The sequence below is a fragment of the Trachurus trachurus genome (genome assembly GCF_905171665.1).
Source record: "Trachurus trachurus genome assembly, chromosome: 8".
NCBI lineage: Eukaryota > Metazoa > Chordata > Actinopteri > Carangiformes > Carangidae > Trachurus > Trachurus trachurus.
Genome location: NC_139905.1, coordinates 27071376 through 27096685, shown reverse-complemented (window position 1 = coordinate 27096685; position 25310 = coordinate 27071376). Strand labels below are relative to the sequence as shown.

Sequence of the window (25310 nt, the reverse complement as noted above, 5' to 3'; positions counted from 1 at the left end):
TTGTTCTATTCACAAAACCACCATCGGGGGCGGGGGGGGGCGCCACTAAACAACAATAACACAGACGCACCGTGCCGTGTCACAGCTTCTCCCCGCGGAGCGTGAGGGTCAGTCGGCCACCGCGGCTCGGGAAGACCGGTCCCGCCGGTGGTCGCGGTCCGTCTGTGGTACGGGTCGGTGATGCCGGTCTGCTTTGGTCCAGAGACCATCAGATTTTACCGCGGGAGGACTTTGGGGAGGACACGGTGTTGCTCCAGCTGAAGACCGGGCGGACTGTCGGCTGAGAGCTTCCTGGTTCAGCTCCGAGCAGCTCGAGCAGCTGGAGCAGCAGCGCAGGTGAGAGCAGAGCAGCTGCGCTGCATCTGCATGCAGAACTCGTTTGCAGAAGCCGAGTTATGATAAAAACTTCCAGATCATGAGCTGTCATGTGACTTTGATCGTCATCTATTTCAGTTCTGCTCGTCGTAGAGTCCCCAAATTTACATATAATGTGTATTAAAGTGTCTATTTTCATAATTTAAAAAAAAAGCAAAAAACGTAAAATTACGTTTTCGGCACTCAACGCATGGGAACGAAAAACGAGAAATTACGTGGTTGGCACTCAATGAGTTAATTACAATTATATTATAAAGATATTCGTTGTATTGTGTTTAGAATAATATTTTTCTTTCCTTTATCTGTAATCATTCTGGGGCATCCTGGTTGGGAACCCCTGAGCTCAGCCCACTAAAAAGCTTTGTCCGGCCCTGGATGTGGCTTCGCTCTCTCCACCACGGAGCAGCTCAGTGTGCAGAGCCGCGCAGGAGGCCACTTAGAGCGGAGCAGCTCTCCGACGCTCTCTCTCTCCAGCCTGGTAAACCGACACCTGTTCGCCACCTTCTTCCTCCTCTTCCTCCGTGTGTTTACCGGAGGTGTCCTCTCGGTGATCGGGTATGAAGAACAAACACAGCCAACAGGTGAAGGCAGAAGCGGCTCCGGAGGGACTGGACATGTCGAGCTTCGAGGTGTCTCTCCAGCAGCTCAATGATCTGCTGACAGACGACAGCGGCTTCTACAGCTGGCCCACCAAACACTTCCACGAGGTTTACCCGAGGATTTACGTCGGCAATGCGTGAGTTATTGTTGTGGTAATTGTAATTATTCCGATCATGTTATTGTTGTTGTTTGAGGCAGGGACATTTCACATTACAGTGTGTCTCTGTCTAGTTCAACTCATACAGCAAACTCACTACCAGCTTTCCTCTAAACGAAAAACATATTAAAATGCATTAACCCTTTTTTCTTCTGAGCCTGATTGCGATATTCTCAAGTGATTATCTTATAAAGGATGGACTAAATTCATTGTGTATGTTTTCAACAATATGACAAAAAGCGTCTGCATGTGTTCAGGAATGATCTACATGTGTTAGGAGAATGAAAGACAGAACTTAGAATAAGGTTATTATTATGGACTCACTGGTATACCATAGTCATTTACTGTATACATCCATATAGTCTATTATTTTCACCCTGTGTATGTGTGTTTGTGTGTGTGCCATATCATGGACACACCCACTGTAGGGAGAACTTCCACAGAGGCAGGTGTTCTGTGTCTGTCCGTCTGTGCCCCCACACAAGACTTCACAGGAGTTTAAGTGAGAATAAAAAACAGCAGTAATATTTTCCTGTTACCAACTGAGTGCTGATAGAGGCAGAGAGGAGGCAGGGACATGATGGCTGACGGCTTCAGAATGAAGCTTGTTGAATTTTTTGAGGAGATGGGAGGCGTTATAAAAAGCCAAAATGGAGCAGAAGAGACAGAAGATGGAGTTGAAAATAGACTGCGCTTCACCTGCCAGCCCCCCTGTTGAATTTAAATGGCATGTCCTATATTTCAGGCTGTAAATAACATCACTGGTTCCTCAGTTTGATGAGGATCACACAGTATCCATCATCCATTCATTGTAACATTTAGGATACAGAATAATTTTCCACATCTAAATGGAGCTTGTCCTAATAATGGGACATAAATTTGTCAACATACAGTGTACATTGGGCTACAGTGGGCAGAGAGAGGGCAGATATCAAGTTAGTGCAAGAGTCATATAGTGTATTGCAATAGGTTTACTGGTTTGAATAATTCAACATCTTTTAAACATGCTTATTCACTTTCTTGCAGAGGTATGGATATGGAGCAGTGGTTCTGGTTCCCAACCTTTTTTGGCTCGTGACCCCATTTTGACATCACAAATTTCTGGCGACCCTGTGATCACACGCAGTCACGTGATCACGGCTGTCAATCAAGATGCGCCAGCTCAGATATTTTTATATGCTGCATTTTATTTGAACTCGATTTATATCCAAGAAAGTGAAAATATAGAATGCAGTTGTATAAGACTATGTGGTGTTTTTAATCATAATTCTAAAAAGAATAATAATTAGTTAAAAAAAATATATATATATTTTTTTTATCAATTACTAGACATTTCAGGCGACCCCACCTGGGGTCTTGACCCCAAGGTTGAAAAACACTGAGCTAACACAAGCAGTATCTATAGCATGAGAGGGGAACCTGAGGGTAGCCTGAGTGAAACTGGATTTGTCACTTCATTTTCTTATCTTACCTTTATCTTTTATCCCAACATTTCATTTGTACCCAGTTTTACACAATATGCTGTTATGTGTTCATTTGTGAACATTTAGTTACCTATGGACGCAGCCAGGCTGACTGTGTTCACTGTCTCTTCAATCTTTATGCTGAGCTCCAACTTTCTGCATGAAACTGAAAATGTTGAACAAATTAATAATCATAATGTTAATTGTAAGGGTGGGAATCATTTTAACCTATAATGAAACCATCAAAAACGAAGGTGCCCATGATGAAGATGGCACCACTGTTTTAATAATCCTATAATTTGTCAAACATGACAGGACTCTCTGCTGTAGAGTGTGAAACTCTGAGATTAAACATACAGAACATATCTCTTGAAAACACTGATTTGTAAGACACCTGCATCAAAACATATGGATTAAAAAGGTGGATATATGTTTTAGTATACTGCAACAAATACTATATGAGAAAATATAATCCTCATGTTAGCATCAAGCCATTAAAATTATGAATTTAGATGCATCCTGGAGTTATCAAGTAGCAAATTTGTGCACACAAAATGATTTTCTCACAACACTTCAGTCAGTGACAGCTGAGATATAGTGTGTCTGGTTGGGAACAGTACATAGCCTACCAGCCGTGTAAGCAAATGGTCCTCTAAATTTTAAATGGTTAGATATGAAAACTTTAAAACACAAGCTCTTAGATGTTTGTTTTTTCTTCAGCGCAGTGAGTCATCACCGCGTTTCAGGAGAGTGCCTCCTTCATTCTGCTGCCTTCCTAAAGGACTCATAATGGACAGAGCCGAAACACTTTGTTTTTTTGAATATCAGAACAAATGTCTACACAAATATAGGTTAAAACACCCAAGTGCACTGACGCATGCAGCGCTGAGGGGGCCGAGAGAGGAGATCAAGCATACAAGCACAGATCGTTCATTCTGACATCTCTTTTTTCCCCCTTCTTCTATGTTTCTGCCCTCGCTCCCCTGTGTAGTCTGAAAGCCTGGCAGACTTTTTGTGGAGGCGTGATGTTGCATTCAGTATCAGCACCAGTGTGCGCTGAATCTATTTTTAGCCTCCCCTACATCTAAAAGGCGGGAGCAGTCCCAGTGAGATCTCTCAGCAGAGCTCTTGTATGACAGAGGAGGGAGAATGGAGGAAAGAAAAATTAATTCTTAAATCCAAGGCAGAGCAAAACTGACACTTTGTCGAAGCCTGTGTCAATAGTGTTAACGTAATCTACTCTGCTACTGGAAGTATAATCTAGCACAATAAAGACATATTTGCAATATGTGATAAGAAAATTTTAAATAATTTGTATAAAGTAACATTTGGTATAAATAAAATCAATGTCTGTGATGCATACACACAGTATAAAAACTAGGCTGGATGTGTGCGAAAGAGGAAAGGGAGCAGGTCTGAATACAGATTTGTTTCTATATTTAGCTCACTGTGACACAGTTTCATTAGCAGCTGAATTACCACCAGGCCTCCGGTTTGTTCTGTGCAGCTTCACGTGTGTAATTATCAGGATCACTGTTTATTTACAAGGTAATTTGACTGGTGGCTGCCCTGCTGGATCAAATCCAGTAATCCCCGTCGACAGGTAAACTCAGTACTTGATCGCCAGCGTCTGTGTCAACAAGCTTCATCACCTCATTAGAGTATTCCCTCTACACAAGCAATGTGCATAATGAAACAGTGAGTCTTTTCAGGGATGGTTATTATTTCATCACACAGTGTGTGGTGGCTATGAAGTGCATTTTAGGCTGGATTGCAACACTGTTGTGTTGACAGACCTATAATCTGTAAATCACTGACTGACTGATTGTTATGAACTGGTTCATGACTGGACCTTTTGTTGATGCGAACCCAGTGCTGATGTAGCCGGTGTCTGGCCCTCTGCGTTGTGTTTCGGTATGGACTGCCCCAGGTGGGATTCGAACCCTGGTCTCCCACACAGTGGCCGACGATGCAACCTGCTGTGCCAAGAGGTCAATAACCGCTTGGCAGGTTTGCACATCCTTTATGGGTGAGTGAGTGCACCCGGACCCTCCGTTACACTTAGTGCTACACCTCTTGTTACATGTAGTCCACTGAGCTGCTCTGGTTTCTCTGCTGCTCTGGAACTGCAGGGAAGAGGAAGGGCACTTCCAATACACTGACCTCCATTACAGCAATAAAACTACTTTTATCATTACTAAAGAAGGAAGAAGTAAACACAAGACACAATGTGGCCTGGTCCTAACCAGTCTTTGGCTCTTCATTTCATTTGTGTAAAGAGACTGGCCAGCCACTCTCCATTTAGAAATGTTTACTTCCTGGTAGGTGGATACTCTGTTGAAGTGTGAAACTGTTGGATCTGCCTTTACCCAATTGCTAACTTTTGGTCATGACGTATGTACTGTATGTCATGCGCCGGAGGCTCTTCATAGAGGAGAAGAGCCTGGTGTCTGTTTACTCCAAATTTTGTCTGCTGGTTCCGGTCTTCTAGTGGATCCAGAAATCACCAAATTCACCAAAGTAAAAGTGTTCACCAACATAAAACTTATAAAATAGACAATAACTTGTAATACAATAAAAAAAAAGGTTGGCTCGGGATTTTCTTGTAAATTATATTCCTTAAATTAATAGGTTTCACCGCATTTTATTAGCTTGGTGCTTTTATTTTGACGGAAAGGCCTGTCTCTCTCGCCCTGGATCCGGTTGCTTACCAAAACAGCGAGTCAACGGCCCCAGACTAGAAAGTCTGAACCAAGGTCTGTGTTCTGTTACATTGTATACATTTGTTCCTGTTGGTTTTGGTTTCACACTGCAAATGGAATAACAGACTATACAAGACAAACCTACTGGATGCGTCATCTCCCTATGTAGCCTACTTCTGCGGCTCATTTTGTTTTGGTTAGGCTGCTAGGCTAGTTTTGTTTTGCTGAGTCAGCTGGTTAGCGTGACGTAACTTCCTGTAACCATAAATCAAGAGCAGAAGAAGACAAAAACTTCCTGTTATTGATACGGAGGTCCGAACCATACAAAAAGTTGTTTTCACACTGCAAAAGTTACGATTCTTGGTTCGTTTGGACCGAGACTACCTCTTTTGGTAGGACCAAATTTGGGTCCTTGGTGTGCAACTGAAAAGTCCAAAAGTCCGGACCAAACGAAATAGGTGTGAAAACACCCTCAACATCATTGTCCTCAGCCAATCCCTCTGTTCGCTGATTGAGCGGTAGATTCTCTGCAGGAGAAAAGCCATGGAAGCATTTCAGTCCCACCGAGGGGGCACAAGCACAGCCAGGTTAGCAACAATGAGCACAGAGAGAAAGATAACGGGAGGAAGAGAGGGGAGTCATCGGTAACTGCCGAAGAAATGAGCAGATCTGCATGGTAACACCAGAAACCACAAACAAGACAATATGCTTCCCACAGCAAAGCAATTAGAGGCCTATTCAGCCATATTGGATTTCTGCCAAGTGAAATTTTAAGAAGACTTTTAATTTGAAACAATTACAGGTGTTGCGTATATATTAGCAGCACATAATACAATTAGTTTAACATGGCAAACAGGATCAACTGAGAATTATTCAGTTCGCATTCAGTTAGGACACATTGTAAGATTCATAATAGAATACTGCACTGACCAATTCTAATATCAAGAGAGAGAGTTAGACCAGAAGAGTTTGTTGAGGTCAATAAATGACTGTGAATCCCTGGCAGAGAATGGACTCTGCTGTAAATGGACTGCTTTCCTTTAGCTCTTTTCAAGTCTTAACGACCACTCAAAGCTCTTTACACCATTCACTCAATGCGTACTTGCCAGATACACAGTGCACAGTGTTTTGACCTTGTCTTGTCTCTTTTTTTTTTTTTTTTTTACTTAGTTCTTAAAAGATGTGCTGATCCCATGTGGGAAGCATTTGTGTGTGATGTGATGTACTGCAGATCTAACAGAGATCTAAGGCACTGAGCAGGACATGTAACAATCTTGTGACTCGACTAACTGGGGAGGTAGCCTATAAATACTGTGGGGCTGCTGGGTAATGAGGTGCAGGTGAGGTGGCTGGCAAAGGTGGGGGGGTGGGGGAGTGGGGGCAGGGAGACAGGTGTGGGAGATTGAATAATAGGTGTATCCAATCGGACCGGCGGTGCCTCTGTGGCTGTGACGTAGTCAGATGAGAGTCAGCTGACAGTCAACTGACAGTGGACATTAAAGGGCCATTGTGTCCAGGAGGGCATGATCAACATCTGAATGTATGACTGATTGAATCAACCGAGTCAAGCAGCTGGTGCACGACGATCAATCAAATCTCTTTAATTCATGCCACATGGAGAGAGGACATGTGCGTGGTCGTACTCTGAAAGGACTGACTTGCCTTGTTTATTTTCCATCAGCTGATAAAGGATCAGTTGCTGGTTCCTGACAATGTTGATTCAATCAGTCAAACATTCAGGTGTTGGTCCTCGGTACAATGGCCTTTTAATTTGAACTCTCAGCTGACTCAACACTGAAAGTCGCATAAACTTCGGCAATTTAATAAACTGATTTTTCAATCTAAAATGTTCCTTTTGACGACACAATATATTTGGGAAATCACATGATAACTCGCACACGAGACAAGCTCATTACATCATTAAAGTCCTGTGTGGCTCTTGGGGAACTTTCTAAGGAAATAATTGTATGATGTTATCAGGGTTTGAGTTAACAGAGGTGGGCATGTACCAGGCAGGAAGGGAAACATTATGTGGTTGATTTATGGGAAGAATTTTGAAGCTTGACCCCAAAAGTCTCAGCCATCAATTTAAACAATATTAAATCACTGTGGTGCAGCTTTTTACAGCCACGTGGAATCAAACTGTTTCATGTCAAAAAGACAGGGTGGGGTGAGTGCTGCACAGGCCAAAGGAAGAAAAGTGAGAAGAAAATGAAGTAACTCAAGGTGCTCTTCAAGGAAAAATGGTAAAAATGTAATGTCAATTTTAGATATTCAAGAACTTTCAGACAGAGATATGCAGTATAAGTCTTATTATAAAGATCCTATATAATATAATGGTAGATTTCCATGTGTTTTTGATTACAGGTCAGGTCTAGGTTCAAAGTATAAAATCCTCAGTTCTCAGAGAAATAAACACCGCTTGTATTAAGAAACTGATCCTTATAACCAGCCGTCAGGATTTCTGTAACTTTGTGATGTCACAACAAAGTCATCACCACCTCAGCCATGCACTGTGCCCACCCACCTGGACTTGCAGAATTTTGTTTTCTGGGTATTTAAAGATGAAAGATGCTAAATGTTTATCCAGTCACCCACAGGAAATCAGTAAGGCCAGTCAGAGGAGAGACTCGGAGCCTCCTCTCCTCTGATTGGCTGACACTGACCTGTTGTTTCTAGAGCTCCAGAGAGAAGTATAAGAGAGGAGATATACAACTACAGATGGTTCTTGAAACAAAAAATGTTTCTTCCTCTTGCTCAAAACTCATATCAATAAAGATAAAATACATAAAAAAACAAAATAAAAAGTGTCAAATGTCAGACCTTTATGCAAAAGTGTCACATCATCACGTCAAAATCAGTAGTGTGTGTCTCTCCAACCTGTTGCAGGTTCGTGGCGACTAACGTGATGCGTCTGAAGCGACTCGGCGTCACCCACATCCTGAACGCAGCCGAGGGAAACTCCTTCATGCACGTCAACACCAACACCGAGTTCTACGCGGGCACGGGCATCATCTACCACGGGATACCGGCCAGCGACACCGACCACTTTGACATCAGCGTCTTCTTTGAAGAGGCGGCTGACTTCATCGAGAAGGCGCTGGCGTACAAGAATGGAAAAGGTCAGAGGGCAGCAGAGCTGAGCTGAAGTCCTGTTTTTATGCTTAACGTAGAGTCGTCTACATCAGTACATAAAAAGCTCTCATTTCTGTGACGTTAAGCAAGCTAATGAAAGGTTTAAAACCAGGTTTAAGGTTTAAGAAGTTACTTGGTACCCAACATTTTTTGGCTCGTGACCCCATTTTAACATCACATATTTCTGGCGACCCCGTCAATCAAGATGCGCCAGCTCAGATATTTTTATATGCTGCATTTTATTTGAACTCGATTTATATTAGAGAAAGTGAAAGTATAGAATACAGTTGTTTAAGATTGTGTGTGGTGTTTTTAATCATAATTTTAAAAAGAATAATAATTAGTTAAAGCAGAAGTAAGCGATCCGGTCGTTTTGGCTAATGCTGCGTTCCAGGCAGGCTTTTGAAACCGTAAATTACAGCTTCAAGTCACAACTTACGACTTTGTAGCGTTCCAGGCAACCCACTCGTGTTTTTCCGACCTGTTTTACCGGTGAAAGTCACTATAACGGCCACTCGTAACTTCTGACCCGTGAACTCGTACCAGATCGAACTGGTACAACTTCACAGGTCGGAAAAACACGAGTTACGGGCTGCCTTGAACGCACCATAACAGTCCTCGTCCCTACGTCACCACATTCACGGCGTCCCTTGGCTGCACACACAGCCCTGCATGCCGTTCTCTCTCCTCATTGGATAAAAACTGTGGATACGAGAAATGTTTTCTCCTCGTCTCAGAGCAGAGCAGAGTGACTGACAGACCCGTGTTTCAGACCAAACACTCTATGTAAGTGATTGCTGTCGGAAGATATAACTATTTAAGACTTATATTAACACAAATATATCACTTACTTCTGCTTTAAATAAATAAATAATAATAAATATTTTTATCAGTAATTTCTTTTATCAATTACTAGACATTTCAGGCGACCCCATTTGAATTTCAGGCGACCCAACGTGGGGTCCCGACCCCAAGGTTGAAAAACACTGCCTTAATGTATCTACTCCCACAAACATTTCCACTGTCCTCAGGTGGCGAAAAAGAAACGTATCAGATACCAGTGTTTAGATTTTGATTAAACTAGAACCAATGGCGTATTCAGGGAGTGGCCTTGGGTGGCACAGGCCACCCCTGACATCTGATTGGCCACCCCAAAATATAATGGGCTATATGCCCAGTCAGAGGCGTTTTATACATTGTTTAAATTGGCTTTTGTCAAGTATTTCTTTTCTCATTGAAGTTTTCTATCACAATTGTATTTTGCCACTCTAGTATTTTGTATTTTCTGTATTTTCCTGTCTAGTTTTTCTTGCAGTGTTAGTAATTTAAGTAGATATGGGTTTTGCAGACAAAATGGGTATGGCCAAAACCTGTGTGGGTGTGTGTTTGTGTGTGCACGTGCTCACGCTTCATGCCACCCCAGCATACGTCAGTGCCCCACTTGGGCCACCCCTATCAAAAATGTCTGGTTAGGTTACGCCCCTGACTGGAACATCTGGGTTTTTTTTCTCCCTGCAGGTAAAGTGTATGTTCATTGCAGGGAAGGCTACAGCCGCTCGCCGAGCTTAGTCATAGCCTTCCTGATGCTGCGCCAGAACATGGACGTCCACACCGCTCTGGCCATGGTGCGGCAGAAAAGAGAAATCGGACCCAACGACGGCTTCCTTCGGCAGCTCTGCCGGCTCAACCAGAGGCTGGCCGCCGAGGGGAAGTTCTGGAACAAGTGAGGCCACACCCGAGGCTGCAGATGGATCATCTGTAAGAGAGAACAAATGTCTGGCGTAACTGCACATCACTTTGTTTCACTTGCTCGACACCTTCAGCGAGCCGCAGGTCTGTGAGGGATTGTTCTTGAAGTGAGATGGCAGATGAAGGTTGACAGCACTGACTGTATGTAAAGTTCAAAATCATACGTGAAGTATTTTAATCAGAGAGACACATTGATACATTGTAATGCGTCAACCCAGGTACACTGCATTCACAGGTGTGCTTACGTATACTCTCACTTATATTCTGAATATCAGAATATTAGATTATTTAGTTTCAAGTCTGAATGACCTGTGATTTATATTTTTACATCCTGTATCTGGTTGCTGATCACCTTTCAAGTATACAATGAATGTTAATCTGACTTTATGTGAATAGTGTGACTAATGTGATACTGCCACTGTCTTCTCTCATCCACCCTCCTTTCCCCTCCTTGCACCCTTTTGTCTTGGTCTCACACCTGCAAACACTGCCAAATCCCTCATTCCTTCCCAGAGGCTATTTCAAATGGACATCAAATTTTCAGGGTACCAGAAGATGACGTTAAAAAGGTTTTTGTGTTCAGCATGTTGTAGGGAACTTCGACATGTATCACAACCTAACCTAGGAACCTGCCTCAGAAGTATTTCTCAGTCAAAGATTTGTCTTGCTGCACTTTTTAGGAATTAAGCACTATTTTACATCACTACATGGTTTCAATAAAAAAAAAAAAAAATCTAATTAAACTTGTTTCATATTAAAGCAAAAGAAAACAAGGAATGATTTGACAGTTTGGGAAATGTACTTGTTTGGTTTCTTGCTGAGAGTTAGAGACTGTTGTGAAGAAGAAAGGAGAATCAAAGAACGCCAGCATTAAGAGCAGTTTACTTACTAGTCAAGAAGAAATGTTGAGTTGAGTGTCAAATGTCATTGCTTTACTGACCAACAACGTCTCCAGAAATGTAAACCAACACCAATGTGAAGTCCCGTATCTATTATTTCTCTTACTGGAGTTAGCATGCTAACCAGCTAGCCCTGGGCCTCGATTTTGTCCCTTTCCAATAACTCACTCTGTAGCCTCCAGTCTGCCCTGAGGACAGCTGCTGCTCACAAGACAAGTTATAAGCTAAAGCTCTTGTATTATAAAGACAACAACCACCACTTGCTTGCAGCAAGAAACTTACAAATTAAGCTAATGACAACAGACAGTTTAGCTTTTAAAAAAAGCCTAAAAACAGGAGGAAATAGCAGGTTCTTGTAGTCTTTGTAAAACAGAAATGTAGCTACAGGGACATTAGTTGACCAGGCAAACTAATTAACGTAACTTCTTGAAAAAACACTTTTATACTTTGTTTTTTGTCTGCACCAAACAAGCTTTTAATTAAGGAGCTTTGTTGTTTAGTTTTAATGTTAAAAGACCCAGCTGTTTCTATGTTCTTCTGCTAAGCTAAATGGCTACAGGTGGTAGATCCATGTGTAGTGTGGCCTACAGACATAGGGATGATATCAATCTCCTCATCTAACTCTCAGCAAGAAAATCAAAGTGTATTTCCCCAAATGTAGAACTGAACATCTTGATAATGTTCACATTCTCCACACTGCTACAGATGACTTGTTGCCACATGAGTGAAACCAAAAGTCTCTGATTGTAATAACACTGCCACAATGTGTGATCTGTTTGCAAGTAGCCTCAACATATTAGATCGACACGTTTTGCACATCAGTGTGTGTTTTTGTCTGAGTAGGCTATATGCAGTTTTATAGCAGCATGCTTTGAACGTGTATGTGAGCCAAAGCTGTGTAGTATGTGAATCCAATGTTGTGCACTCTTGAATGTGCGTCACACATTATATCACACTGTGCATTACCGAACCTGTGACTTTTGTATCATCGTGTGCATTACTGAGTAGGATGTGATGTAATTGGTCATGTCAAAATAGGCTTTCATCGAGTCTCAGCTGATGACACTGCTTATATGAAGTGCACTTTATCCAATGACACTGGTGATTGTTGTCGCTCTTTTCATACATTCAATAATAAACTATGAAAAATTACTTTTTTCAAGAGTTTTTCATTATAAATCATTGAGCACTCATTATTTGCAGCCTTCTCCTATAAATGATGCTGTAGATATGGTACTGCATGTCAGACTGAGATGTAATAATCACTTTGCCCCGTAGAGGGAGTAATAGGACCACTGCAGTTCAGGGTTCCCTTCAGCGTCACAAAACTGAAGAAATATTAAAAGCTGCAACTGCCACAGCCACTGTGAGTCTACTAATTTAAATAAAATATCAACACCACCTCTAAACATGTTGTAAGACATAACAGGCGTGTTAATTCCACACAAAAATCTGCCTTGTTAAAATTTTACTCCATCAAGAAACAAAATAATTAATTAATAATATCTTTGTATGTAAAAAATATTAGCATTTCAAAGGTTTAACACCTGGACACACACTCTATCTCCTTCCATCCTCACTATTACCTTTTTTTCTCTGTGCACCAGAGGCTCCAGCTTTCCACATCACGGAGCAGTGTAATGGTTAAATCTGCCTCCCACCCAGGGGGCCACTTATAAGCTGCATACTGGACTGTTTGACTTCCAGACTTGTGATGTCACAAAATCCTGCGGCAAACACATCTGAGATTGAAGATAAACACAGAGACGTTTGTCACAGTCACCGTCTGCACAGATTTACATTCAAAGCACATATGAATACATCAGTGTAAGATTGAGCCTAATGTGCTATAAATACAACAACGTAGCTAATGTCGTTGTCTGATTTATATAAAATATCTAAAGAAAAATTGCAGCTTAATGTATTTAAAATGCTCAACATCCTCAACATATTGATAATCCAAAACAAAACACTGCTTCAAACCAGTCGTAGTACTCTCCCTACATCGCTTCCTTTGGCTCCCTAAATCCCTATTATCCTGCCAGTGGCCTTTTAATAGACACCACATCCTCTCTTATTAAGCGTGTGTGTTTGTGTGTGTGTGTGCGCGCGTGTGTGCATTCCACAGGTTTTGCAGGTTCAGCTCTGTAGCAGGGCCTCTCTCTCTCTCTCTCTCTCTGTCTCCGTGATGTTTTCCCCGCTCCTTGTCTTTTTCTGCCTGTCGCGCCCTCTCATCTGTATTCTTGCTCTCCCTGTCTTGCTGTCCATCTGTCTGTCTCCTCATCTCTGTCCTGGTGTGACGCGCGGAGTTGATACGAGGACATATCTGCCGGGGAGAGGAGGGTAACTCTCTTACATAACACCGGTCTGCATGAATGAATCCATGGGGGAGGGGCAGCCAAGCGTATTGGGGGAATCTAATGCCTGTGTGTGTGTGTGTGTATGTGTGTGCGTGCTGAAGTATGAATGAGCCTCAATACTTGAAACTTCTAACAGATAGATCCATTTTTAGACTCAGATGTAACTGAATACATGAGTCCTCTTTACTTCTGCTCGGTTTATTGTTTTTAGAAATTCACTGCAATTCATGCAACCAACAGCTCATATAAAAGCACAGATATGATGCTGATACACTTCTCATATGTGGCTTCTTGTTCATTTCTGCTCTACCCTTATATAGCCTACTGTAAGTTTTGAAGAATGAAAATACCAAGTGTTACATCTTGACTTTTATATAGAAGTCCACACCACTTATAGCCAATCCAGACTGAATTCATTTCCCTGAGGATGGTAATTTTGTAGTTTTTCTCCATTGGTTTGGCTCATTTCTTGAAACAGAAATGACATTCTCAAAACTCTATCATTTGGCAAAACAGTGTTACAGTTCAGCACAACACAGCTCACTTGAAAAAGCTCATATCCCTCCCAAAACAGCTCACTCATGTGTCAAAACTAATTTTCTTTTTCATATAAATAGTCAGCGCCCCCAAAATGCATCGTCCCTTTGGCATTGTGTGAGCACTACAAGTCAAAATGTACTATGTACTATGGCAGAGGAGCATTGAAATATCCCTCATGTCCTCCTCTCAGTCTGAGCCCAGTCCTTCATTCATAATAGTTACTGTACTAGTTTTTTTGTCTAGCTAACAGAATACAATTGTGTATAAAACTAGAAAAAAAAGATTTTACGGTAAGAATAGCTTCCAAGGTTTGACATCATACATTGCGTTCATATTGCCAAGGAAATTGTAACCATTTTTATTCACACATATAAAGTAACTTCATGTATACAGCATAATATAGCCTACTGTAATATTATACAGAATATACTGTAATATAAACACATCAACAAAAAACAAGGAAAATTATATGTAGCAAGACAACAACCATTAGAATGAGAATCAATCCATCAGTTAAGATCAACATATTAACTTGGAAATTGTGCTAACTGTAGGCTCCCTGTACTTTTTGTTTAAAAGTTTAATTTCTGTTTTAAGAAATGAGCCAAACCAATGGAGAAAAACTGGGAAACACTTTATAATAAGTACACATTATTAAATACTGAATTCTTTATTTATAACGAATGAATACTCATTAGTAGTTTATAAATACAGTTAGTGCTTATCAATGATAAGTAAAACAGCTTTAACTGTGTTTATAAACTACATACTAATGAGTATCCATGTGTTATAAATGATGAATTCAGTATTTAAAGCTTAACTAATGCTTAATAGTGTGTACTTATTATAAAGTGTTACTGGAAAACTGTAATATCACCTGCTTTGATCTGATAATATATTTCATCAACCTGTAGGCCTACCCATGTGAAAATTTCCACTCCGACACCAGAAATAATGACAAATTATGAACTCACTTGTCCACCTGTAATATAAATCCCATCTAGAGCGACGTCCTAATCTAAAGTGGGAAATTGACCGCACTTATACAGTCTTATCGACCACTCAAAGCATTTTACAGCACCACTTTCATTCTCACTGTGCTGTCCCATTTCTCTACCACACATTAAAACATTGGCGGAAATTTAAGAGTCGAGTGTCCTTCCCATGGATACTTTGAAATGTGGACTCTAACCACCGTCCTTCCAATTAGTGGACAGCCTGCGAAACCTCCTGAACCACAGCCACAGGGAATATTGAGGTTATATCTCCACTGGGGGAAATGCTGCTTCTCTCTACTTTTCTTTGTCAGCTTGGTGAGAAAGGAAAAAATTATTTTGGTAATGTGTGAGTTAGAAAGAAGTAAACAATGATACACACTGTAGTTTCACTTGGAAAGCAATGCTGTGATGAATCAGGCAAACAAGGCCTCACGGGCAATGGTAATCTCTTTCACTTTTTCACATTTTGTTACCTTGAGAGTGGCACCGACTCTTATCTGATTTATAAAGAAAGTAAATGTGTTTCACATGATTTCATCCAAACAGCTAAAGATGGGAACTGGACTTTAAGAGGTTAAAAGAAAAAACAACACCATGATTTTGACAGATAATAAGAAATAAGGTGTGTGTTTATGTCCCGACATGGATTTTACATGAGGAAACATTGATCTCAGACCAGAACATGATGATAAAACCTGTTATGTAATCGAGTCATATGCGCTGAAAACTGCAGCACGTGTCCATAAATCATGTGTGTGAAAGCGAGCAAGTGTTCTTCTAAGAATTTACAAACTGAGCAAAAAAAAAAAAAGAAAAAAAAAATATATATACAGTATATGTATATATCAGAAGTAATATGAGCATCATCATGAAAATACACTGTTCTATTTTAGAGGCTCGCTGGGAGCACTTTTCCTTTAGTTGAGGGGAAAAATCTGTAATGGATGTCCCAGTCTGTCAATCTGTGTCTGTGTAAGAGGGTGACACACACACACACACACACGCACGCACGCACACACACACACACACACGCACACACACACACACACACACACACACTATCCATGTCAGTCTGCGGCATGTCTGCTCTGTACCAGCTGTGCCCTTCTGTGTTTTTGGGGAGGGAAGGAGGGGGTGGTTGTGTGCGTGTGTGTGCATGTGTGTGCGTGTGTGAAAGACTGCGGATTGGTGGAGAGCAAAGCTGCTCATTGTTACATCATCTCCTCCACAACAACCCTAAAACAAATTTGACATAGACTGGCTTTCATGAGTCCCAGAGTTCGTAATAATTTAGTAGTTTGTTTCCAAATTTAGCCGGAGTGGATCACAGATCAGCCGTTCAGCCTGCGCGTCTGCAGTACGATTGTGTGTAGCGCTGCTTTTAATAATGGCTTTTAATTCTACACATATGAGGAGAATACTAGGTCTTTGATAGAAAATCCAATTTACTGTTTAAACCAAGCAAAAAGTGTCAAAGTGTCAGTGTGTAGTAATGCAACTAGCAACTTGGTTACGACAGATTTTTGACCAACAGCAGCTTTCAAGATCAGTTCTGTCAGCTGACAGTAACCCAAAGTGTTGACAACAACCTGTTTTACTAACACAGCATCAGTAAACATCAGAGTAGACACATGACCCTGCATCAACTCCAGTACAATCAGTGTTTAAGAACACAGCTCCACTTGTGATGACTTATCCCCTTTATTCCTTCGGCGGTGTCGGCTGCTTGACTCAAACTACGTGGGAGTGGGAGAGACGCCTCTGCTCCCTGTAATTGCTCATTTAACTGGACCTGACAGATGTTTGACTACACAAGTCGCAGCTGATGGGTTCACATTGTGTGACTGCAGTTGTATCTGTAGAAACTGGTAGCCTAATGCAATGACTGCACAACCTGCTAGAGCCACAGCTGAAAGGAAACACAGACTTGATTGTGTTATAGAGAATATTAGAAATAAAAAAGCACACATTTAGTTTGATTGATTAAGCTAAATAAGATAATAAATATGCATAATCATCTTAGCTGACTTAGGGCGAGAGGCACATATGCACATCTACATGCATATCTACAACCATTCACACTCCCATTCAAACATACGGACAATTTAGAGTAGCCAATTACAGTAAAGCAACTACAAAGAACTTTCATTTTGTGTTAAATTTGGCGACCACTCTGGACAAAAGCGGTACATTTCTCTTTGCGGATCCTGTCCCAGTATCACTCATAAAAATATAGCAAAAAAAAAAATATAGCAATGAAACTGAGCTCAGTTTTTACTGGCAAGCGTAGCAACAACTAAATGCTAATTTATAGCCAGGTCCGGTCTGAGTGCCGTAAATCATTTTGTCCGATGGACCGACCCGACCACTGCCTCCCAAAAGTATAGAGTTACATTATTTAGAAATAGCTTATTTTCCCACCAATGGCCTCATCTGCTGTTGTAGTTCATAGAGTATCAGATATAAGCAGAAACGACAACTTTTGCATATCCAGTTAAAAGTTCTTTGTAGCTCCTTTAACCTACACATGTTAAACTCATCATACTACACATACTTTATCTCCATCTTGAAAACATCTCTGAAGGGAAACACTGAGGGCCGGATTTACTAAAGGTTTGCGTGTATTAAAACGTGTGCAAACGTGATTGCACGCGCAAACACATGTGGAACCTGATCTACTAACCGGACGCACCGAGGATTGCGTCCCTCACACGGGCAGAATAGCACGTGCGATCCATTTAGCGTGTTTGCCTTGATGAATATGTAAATATGGGCGTTTCAGCCAGAACGTGCAAAATACTGGGAGGAGTAGATGCAAATCGATTTATTTAGCGCGTGCAATGTGATTTACCAAACCAGGAAGAGATTGCGGTGGCTGTTTTGCGTCTTTATTTACCACGTCTGAAAATCATGTACTAACTGATACAACTTTGCCAAAACGTATGCGTTTATTGATTTGATACCTGTCAGAGCCCCATGATCTTAGATCTCTGCATTTCCTCACGTCTGGGTAATTCTGTAACAGTTTTTCAGCCGTGTTAAAAGTCTTTTACGCGCCGTTACGCACGGGGCACGTGCTCCTCTCCTTTCCTCTCCTCTCACCTGGCTGCTCAGCTCCGTCTCTCAGTCCCGGTCCCGGACTGAGAGACGTCACCGCTGCCTTCACCCGTCTTTGATCCCTCTGGTCAGTGGTCAGAGCGTTTAGATCCGTGTGTCCCACCTGAGCTCTCTATTAATCCACTGGATCATGGGCGGCACACACATATTAGGTGTGTGATTGTCGCTGCAGCTGCTGCCTGTTCGTCACTATATGACGAGTTGGGCCCTGTAGCGATTTGTGTTTATTAATCTAAACAGAGCGCGAGAGAGATGAACACACATGCTGTCATTGTATGCATCGGATCAAATGTCATTCTGTCCCTTCGTCCGTCCAGCTCTCTGTCCACTCTCTCCATGGCGGAAACGATTACCACGCGCGCAAAACCCTCATTTACATATTGCGGTTTGCACGTGTTTTCATTTAGCGGGTTACTCTTAGTAGATCACCTGTTTTGCGTGCACTAACCAAACTCGCAATATTATAGCGGGCGCAAACAATATAGCGCCCGCTATCTGGGATCTTAGTAAATCCGGCCCTGAGAGTGATAATAAAATAGTATAGACTAAATTAAATAATTAATTTAATTAATAATACCTAATAATTTAAACACAAAATAAAACCAATGACATCATGTATTATAATAAAAAAGAATGCTTAGGGTAACAACATAAAATTTATAATCCAGAACATTCTCAGAGAAGTCTGAGCAAGGAATGGACACTCCTATCTTAGTAAGGAGGTGTGGTTGACCCCTGTTGCTAGGTATGAGTCATCATTTCAAAAGCTGTGATTGGTTGATCCTAAAAGTTAGATAAAAAAAATATAATTTTGGTGATAAAGGGCAAAGGATGGACCCTCAAATCGATAAACTTAACCATAGAATCTAATGTTATGAAGACTGTGTAAATTGTAAATAATATTTCACATAAAAGAAAATATCTGTTAAATGAATAGTAAGCTATACTTTAAAATTATCCTACAAAATGTGTAAAAAAAACTTAAGCCCGCTTGCACAGTATTCACATAGTGATAGTTATATTTGCTTATATTAATTGCCATGCTGGTAATTTTTGCACTTTCAACATTTTCAACTCAGCTTTCATCAATGTCTGTGATTGCTGACCGGCCTATAAGAAGCAGTGTTAGTTGGCTTCCAAATCAACAAGGAAACCCAACTGGACAGAGGAACAGTGTTTGCTTCTGGCTCAATTGGTCAATGAGCATAAAAGTGTTTTGAGAGGTAAATTTGGCCGTTCACCATTTTCTCCTCTGCTTAGGGAAAAGCTGCTTAAAAATCCTCTCCCCTGCTCTTAACAGATCTCACCTTAGGAGCTCTCTTAAGAGCTAGGATTCTTTAGGAATAGCTTTTATCTTTACTGGGATCTACTCTTCACTTTTAGGGGAAATTCTAAGAAAACATCATGATTCTAAGAATTTTCTTAGAATTTGGCCACTAGGAGCAACTTTTTGCACTAAGAATCTTTAGGAATATAGCCCCAGGTTTATTTTTTGTCTGTGTCACGTGTAGCTAGATGACATGAGGCGTGTGTCTGAAGGCCGCTCCATCACGTTCAATCCTGAGTCTCCTGTGCTGTGTATCACTGGCAGCCCTGCATGGTACTGACATGGGTGAAATACAAATATCTGAGCTGCCGCGATCACGCACGCTTGTATTAATTGCCTGATACATTGGCAGCGCTACTAGAAGCTGTGATGTCAGTGCTGAGTGTGCCTGCACGTGACAGAGCCACAGTTCTCCCTGATTAACGCTTTGAAGGAAGACTCTCACTGTTTCACTCGGCTCATCTGATTTATCTTCACAGTCAGGACTGTCCCTGCTGCTGTGTGACTGCGTCTCCATCATTTCTGTTTGAGTTGACTGTGGGTTGGACACGTCTCCAGCTAACAGGAGAGATGTGTATTTGCGTTAACTAGCATGGCTGTGATATTTCTCGTCACTTCCACTGCAGCTCCTGCTGAATGGAGATCGTTACATCTGATCTGCCCTGGATCGAAGTCAGAGGACCGGTATCGAAGCTTACACCCTGCTGTTTTCTCATTGAGGCTTTCAATCATCACTCTTGAAAAAGATGGGACCAACACTGGAGTTTTCTGTCCCAGTTGTGCAGATAAATGATTTATTTTTGCAAATGCTTGGATTTACTTTTAATTCTACAACTTAAAGTAGCACTAATCGCAAATTCCAATTCTTTGTTCGGCCACTAGATGGGGCCGGCGGTGCAGCGTATCAGATATAAACATCCTTGTGCCTTTTAGCGTGCCGTTCAGGAGGTGGGGCTGAACGCTGGGTCGGCTTGTCTCATAACAAAAAGGAATTCTGCATTTGCTCCACAGGCGCTACACCATTGGCTATATTTTGTGTACAGATAGTTATGGCTCCCCTGGACCTATTTATTGCATATTTCAGGTTTTTGTATTGCTATTACGGCTGTAACTCTGTAACTCTCAAAGGGCATTTGATTGTGTACATATATGCACTAGCTTTGATCTTGGACACTGTTCTAAATGGCTGGACCACAGAATGCAGACACTGACAAGCACAAGTTATAATTAAAGAGGAATGTGGAAGAAAATATTCATTCGGTGGAGTGGAGAGATCAAAACCCCTACGCCTATGAGTGTCTCTGACTCCGCAATCCACTGGTTTACCCTATTGATCTTGTGGCCCTTAAACAATGTCTTTCAATGTATTACAGTGCTACCTTCCCCAACACACCTTGTTTCTCTGTACATTTTGCTTTTCCTCTCTTGATAATTCAGTTGTATGTCTCATGTTGATTCAATCCTTTCTGGCCATCAGAACCTTCAGATGCAAATGCTTTCACTCTCCACCTTGAGATGCAAATGCCCTTGTTTCCCATGTAACCCATGTGACCACCTCTTTTCCCTTGGGGGTGGGGTGTCGGGAGAGTAGACTCGTCGGGTACTCTGATTGGCTGTGTGCTATGGCGATTCTGGTGCCCTAGCGAATCAGCGCGGTGTGTGGGAGGGGCGGAAGTGACCATAGTAAACAAACCACTCATAAATACAGAGACAAACTACATTTTGCTTACGCTACTCTGTTATTCCAACCAGAATAGAAAGGACGCACTCTGGACTGAGATCGAGGCCGAGCTCCGTTCATCAGGTAAACATCATCTACTTTTGCACAACTTGCAATCAATGTATTAGCACGGCAATGCATGAAAAACAAGACCACAAAAGGGGACATATCACTGAATTATTTTTTGGTGCCTTTCAGACAAAGAAGCTCGGAAGAAGTGGGAAAACCTCCGTACGGCCTATAACCGTTATAAAAAGCTGGCTCCTTCTGGAAGCTCAGGGCCACCCAGGACACAGAGACACCAGTGGATTCTCAGTCGGCTCCAATTCATTGAGCCACACACAAAAAGGAAGGAGAGCATGTCCAACCTCACTCGCAAGGTAATTTAATTCATCATCTCTGCTTTTACTAAAATATGATAATAGGCTATAGTAATTAATACAATGAATAATAATAGGTATAATAAAATAATGTGTGCTCTTCTTTGTTGTGAATGGCAAGCATGCCTTGTTATAAGACGCTTCAATGGTATTAAATCCCCATTTGCTCTTTTGTTTAGGAATTGTGTGATGCTGTGACATCCACTCTCCAGTCACCTGAGGAAGTGAGCAAGGAGCCTAAATCAGAGGAGCTTGAGTCTGACATCCCAATGACTGGCTCCCACATGGCAGAATCAACCATCTGTGGACAGACGCACATTGAGGCTTTGGAGTCCACATCAACCTCTGAGGACTCCGACCAAAGCCATTGTCAGCAAGCCAAGCGGAGGAGGAAGGGTCAGCGTGGGGCAGTGGATGAGGGAGTGCTCCTCATGAAAACATTCAGCAGAACACTAGAGCGGTTGGCAGCAGACACGCAACAGAAAAAGGACTACATTTCGGTGTGCTGCAAGCGACTCGAACACAGGATGCGAATGCTATCGCAGCATCAGCTGACTCAGTTTGAGTTTGAGTTGGACAGTCTTCTGTACAGGTTCTCCCAGAACCAAGAAGAAAACTGAAAGAAGCCCCATGTTTGATATTGTGCGTACCATTTTCTTATGTTTCTATTATATGCAGTTGTCCTTGAAAAATAAAGACACCTACTTTTTGGAAAAGCTGTTGTCTTCCTGTCTTCTTTGTTCTAAATTGAACATATTAACCTATATGCAAGGGTGTGGTGGTGAAATAATGTGGGTAAAATATGAATTTGTTGGTCAGAGTGAGATAAATTGCACTGAGGTTTGAACAAGACATTCACATCATCATCATCATCATCATCAGTGAGGTGGGTATATGAAGCTCTAATTTAGCATCTGAATGAAGGCCAATTGGTGTTGTCTGTGAAATGTGCCACATTTAAATTTCTATGAAGTGAACACTTTGACTCATGTAAAGGGCTATATAGCTCTAATTTGGCATCTGAATGAAGGCCAACTGGTCTATGAAATGTGCTACATTTAAATGTCTATGAAGTGAACACTTTAGGGCTATATAGTTCTAATTTGGCACATGAATGAAGGCCAACTGGTGTCGTCTATGAAATGTGCCACATTTAAATTTCTATGAAGTGAACACTTGGACTCATGTAAAGGGCTATATAGCTCTCAATTGGCATCTGAATGAAGCTTAATTGGTGTTGTCTGGAATAGCATTTCAATCAAGTGAAAACATGTTTGTCAGGTCATTTATTCAAATTAAGTCTTTCATTCCAATATACCCTGTAACCAGGTGTATAGGTGTGTAATAGGTGGTTGAACACACGTTGTCCCTAGTATTTTCAGTGCAGTTTTTGCAACTATGTTTCATTGTTTATTGAGGATCCCTTTAGAGACTGCTAGTGTACACTAGTGTGATATAGTCTGCTGCACGTTCACTGCATCTGTGAGACTAGTGTAAAGGCAAGGTAAAAAATACAAAGTGACAAAATCATTGACACTTGTAAAGGGTTGTATAGCTCTATTTTGGCATCTGAATGAAAGCTATGTTGCTGGTGTTACTTGGAGACTGTTGGTGTGGCATTTTGTGTGGAACCTCTTGACAGTAAAATAAACATAAGAGACAAAATCATTGAGAGTGGTCAACTTTATTACTAATTTTTTCAAGCACACAGAGATGGAATGGATCTTATACTTTTCCCCACTGAAAAGGCACAGCATCACAGTCTGAACTAGTATGAAAGCTGGAAGCTTTCACCTACAAAAGAAAAGAATATCTCGGTTAGTTTGTGCAAATCAAAACAAAGCCTTCAGTACCATTGATGACATTAAACCGTGTAAACTGTGGTTTATTCAATTCACGAGGAAGCGCAGGGTGACCATCAGAAGCTCTCCGGTAGATATTGAATCCCGGTAGTTTGTATTTTTACGCTGAATAATCGGTCTGATTAATTCCTCCAACATCTGGAACTGGGCAGGGAATATCCATGAGAAACTATGGAAATCAGCCGGTTCATCTGTCGCCAGCTCCCGACACAAATTTGGATACGCTCCTAGTGCCTGTCGCTGTTGAATCCACAACTTCACCCACTTTGTGCGGTTTTTCCTTACTTTTCCCCTCCTACGATGTCTTCGCGCAAGAACAAGCCCGAGAGCTCAGCCGGAGCGATCATTTTGCTGCCAAGCTTTGTTTTCCAAAATGTCCAAAACGTCTTCTCAAAACTAATAACAAGCTAATGTTGTGTGCGCTTTGTTTTTAATCTCTATGGTTTCTCCATTACGTTATTTCCTGTTTTCATGTTTCGGATTACGGGCACAAGTTAGGGAGAGTTATTGCATCTTGCGCAAGTGCAGAACGTACATGCTGCTGTGTAGTCGGCAACAGTCGGGGCGGTGTGTTTCACTGCTTCCTTTCTCCCGACTGTGTCCGACGAGAGGCGACAGACTCGTCGGACAAAAGGCCGTCGGGGGGGGGTCGCGTCGGGGTGGTGTGTGGGGGCCTTTAAACTCACCACACCACAGTAAACTTTGGAAACGGGACTTGTGATTTTGACCTTAATTAAAGGGCTTTGGAGTAATTGTGATGGTTAAATAAATGACTTGTAACTTGGAGAATGGAGGCTCTCCGTCTTCCATGAAGCATCTCTTGGCTGAAAACCAACCTTGCAAGATCAGAACCTCTGACCCAGTGTCCCTGCTCTGGTCTCTGCAGCACAGTGACACAAACGTGCCATACAACCTGTAATCTCTTGTTTATGACGGATAAGATTACACATGGTAACATCGTATATGATAACTAATGTTATACACCGCTCCATAGATTGCTTTCTTGCAGGCTTCATTGAAAACAAACACACATGGCCAGGAGGAGGGTTAGCAAAACAGTGGAAAAGCAACCGGACTTGCATAGTTCCCCTTTAAGGAGGATTTATTGGTGTGAATAGTCAAACCAGTGAATGAGTTCAGTTCTTTCAGAAGCCTACACAATAGGGGCCTGTTAACACACAAGAGAGTAGGGACAGTGTGGAAGCAGTGGACGAATGAGCGTCTTTTATCCTGCAGCAGAGTAGGTGGATTGATTGCATGATCAGGAACTGGTGTGTGATGACAGCAGGTGTGCAGACTGATCAGTGATCAGTGTAGACACGCCTCCTTGACTCAACACACGAGGAGAAGGGAACAAGGAAGAAAAAAACAAAAACAAAGGGAGAAAAACACAGCACTCATGACTAAACAATCACTCTACTACTTTCACGTGTATGGACAAGGTATTGATATATATTTTTGTGTACATTTGCGTTGAAGCTGTTTCTCATGGATTCGGATCACCTGGGGGGAAATCTTTTGATTCCCAGCCTTTGAGATTGAAACAGGTCACACCCCCCCATCAGTGTCCAACCTCAGTCCAAATGCTCCAATGGGAGAATGGGAGCAAATCCCTGTGGGCAGGTTCAAGGGTCTTACAGGAGATCCACCCTGAAAAGTGGAGGCTGCAGATTAATGATTTAGTAAACTGCTTTTGGTGCTTCCTATCATTTGGAATATGGTGTAGCACTTTATAAAATGCACCGTGTCAGAAATAATCAAATCACAAAATGTAAAATCGAATCACCTCCTTCGTTCTGCACAAGGAACTGCAGGAAAATGTGAATTGTGGTAACAATTAATTTAACTGAATGAAGTCTCAGAGCGAGTGAGAAACCAAACTGCTGCAGCGTGAATACAAAGTGTTGAAGTTAATCTTGTCAGTGA

At 41.7% G+C, this 25310-nt stretch overlaps 1 protein-coding gene across 1 annotated transcript; it reads left to right on the top strand.

Annotated features, from left to right (window-relative positions):
* Window positions 1-786: 786 nt before the first annotated feature.
* Window positions 787-12205, top strand: LOC310990442 (dual specificity protein phosphatase 3-like). Its single transcript, XM_083977818.1, has 4 exons — window positions 787-1111; window positions 8187-8419; window positions 9951-11004; window positions 11097-12205. Exons 1-3 carry the CDS (start codon window positions 933-935, stop codon window positions 10157-10159), a joined length of 621 nt encoding a protein of 206 aa, XP_083833944.1. The 5' UTR covers window positions 787-932; the 3' UTR covers window positions 10160-11004; window positions 11097-12205.
* The last annotated feature ends 13105 nt before the right edge of the window (window positions 12206-25310 follow it).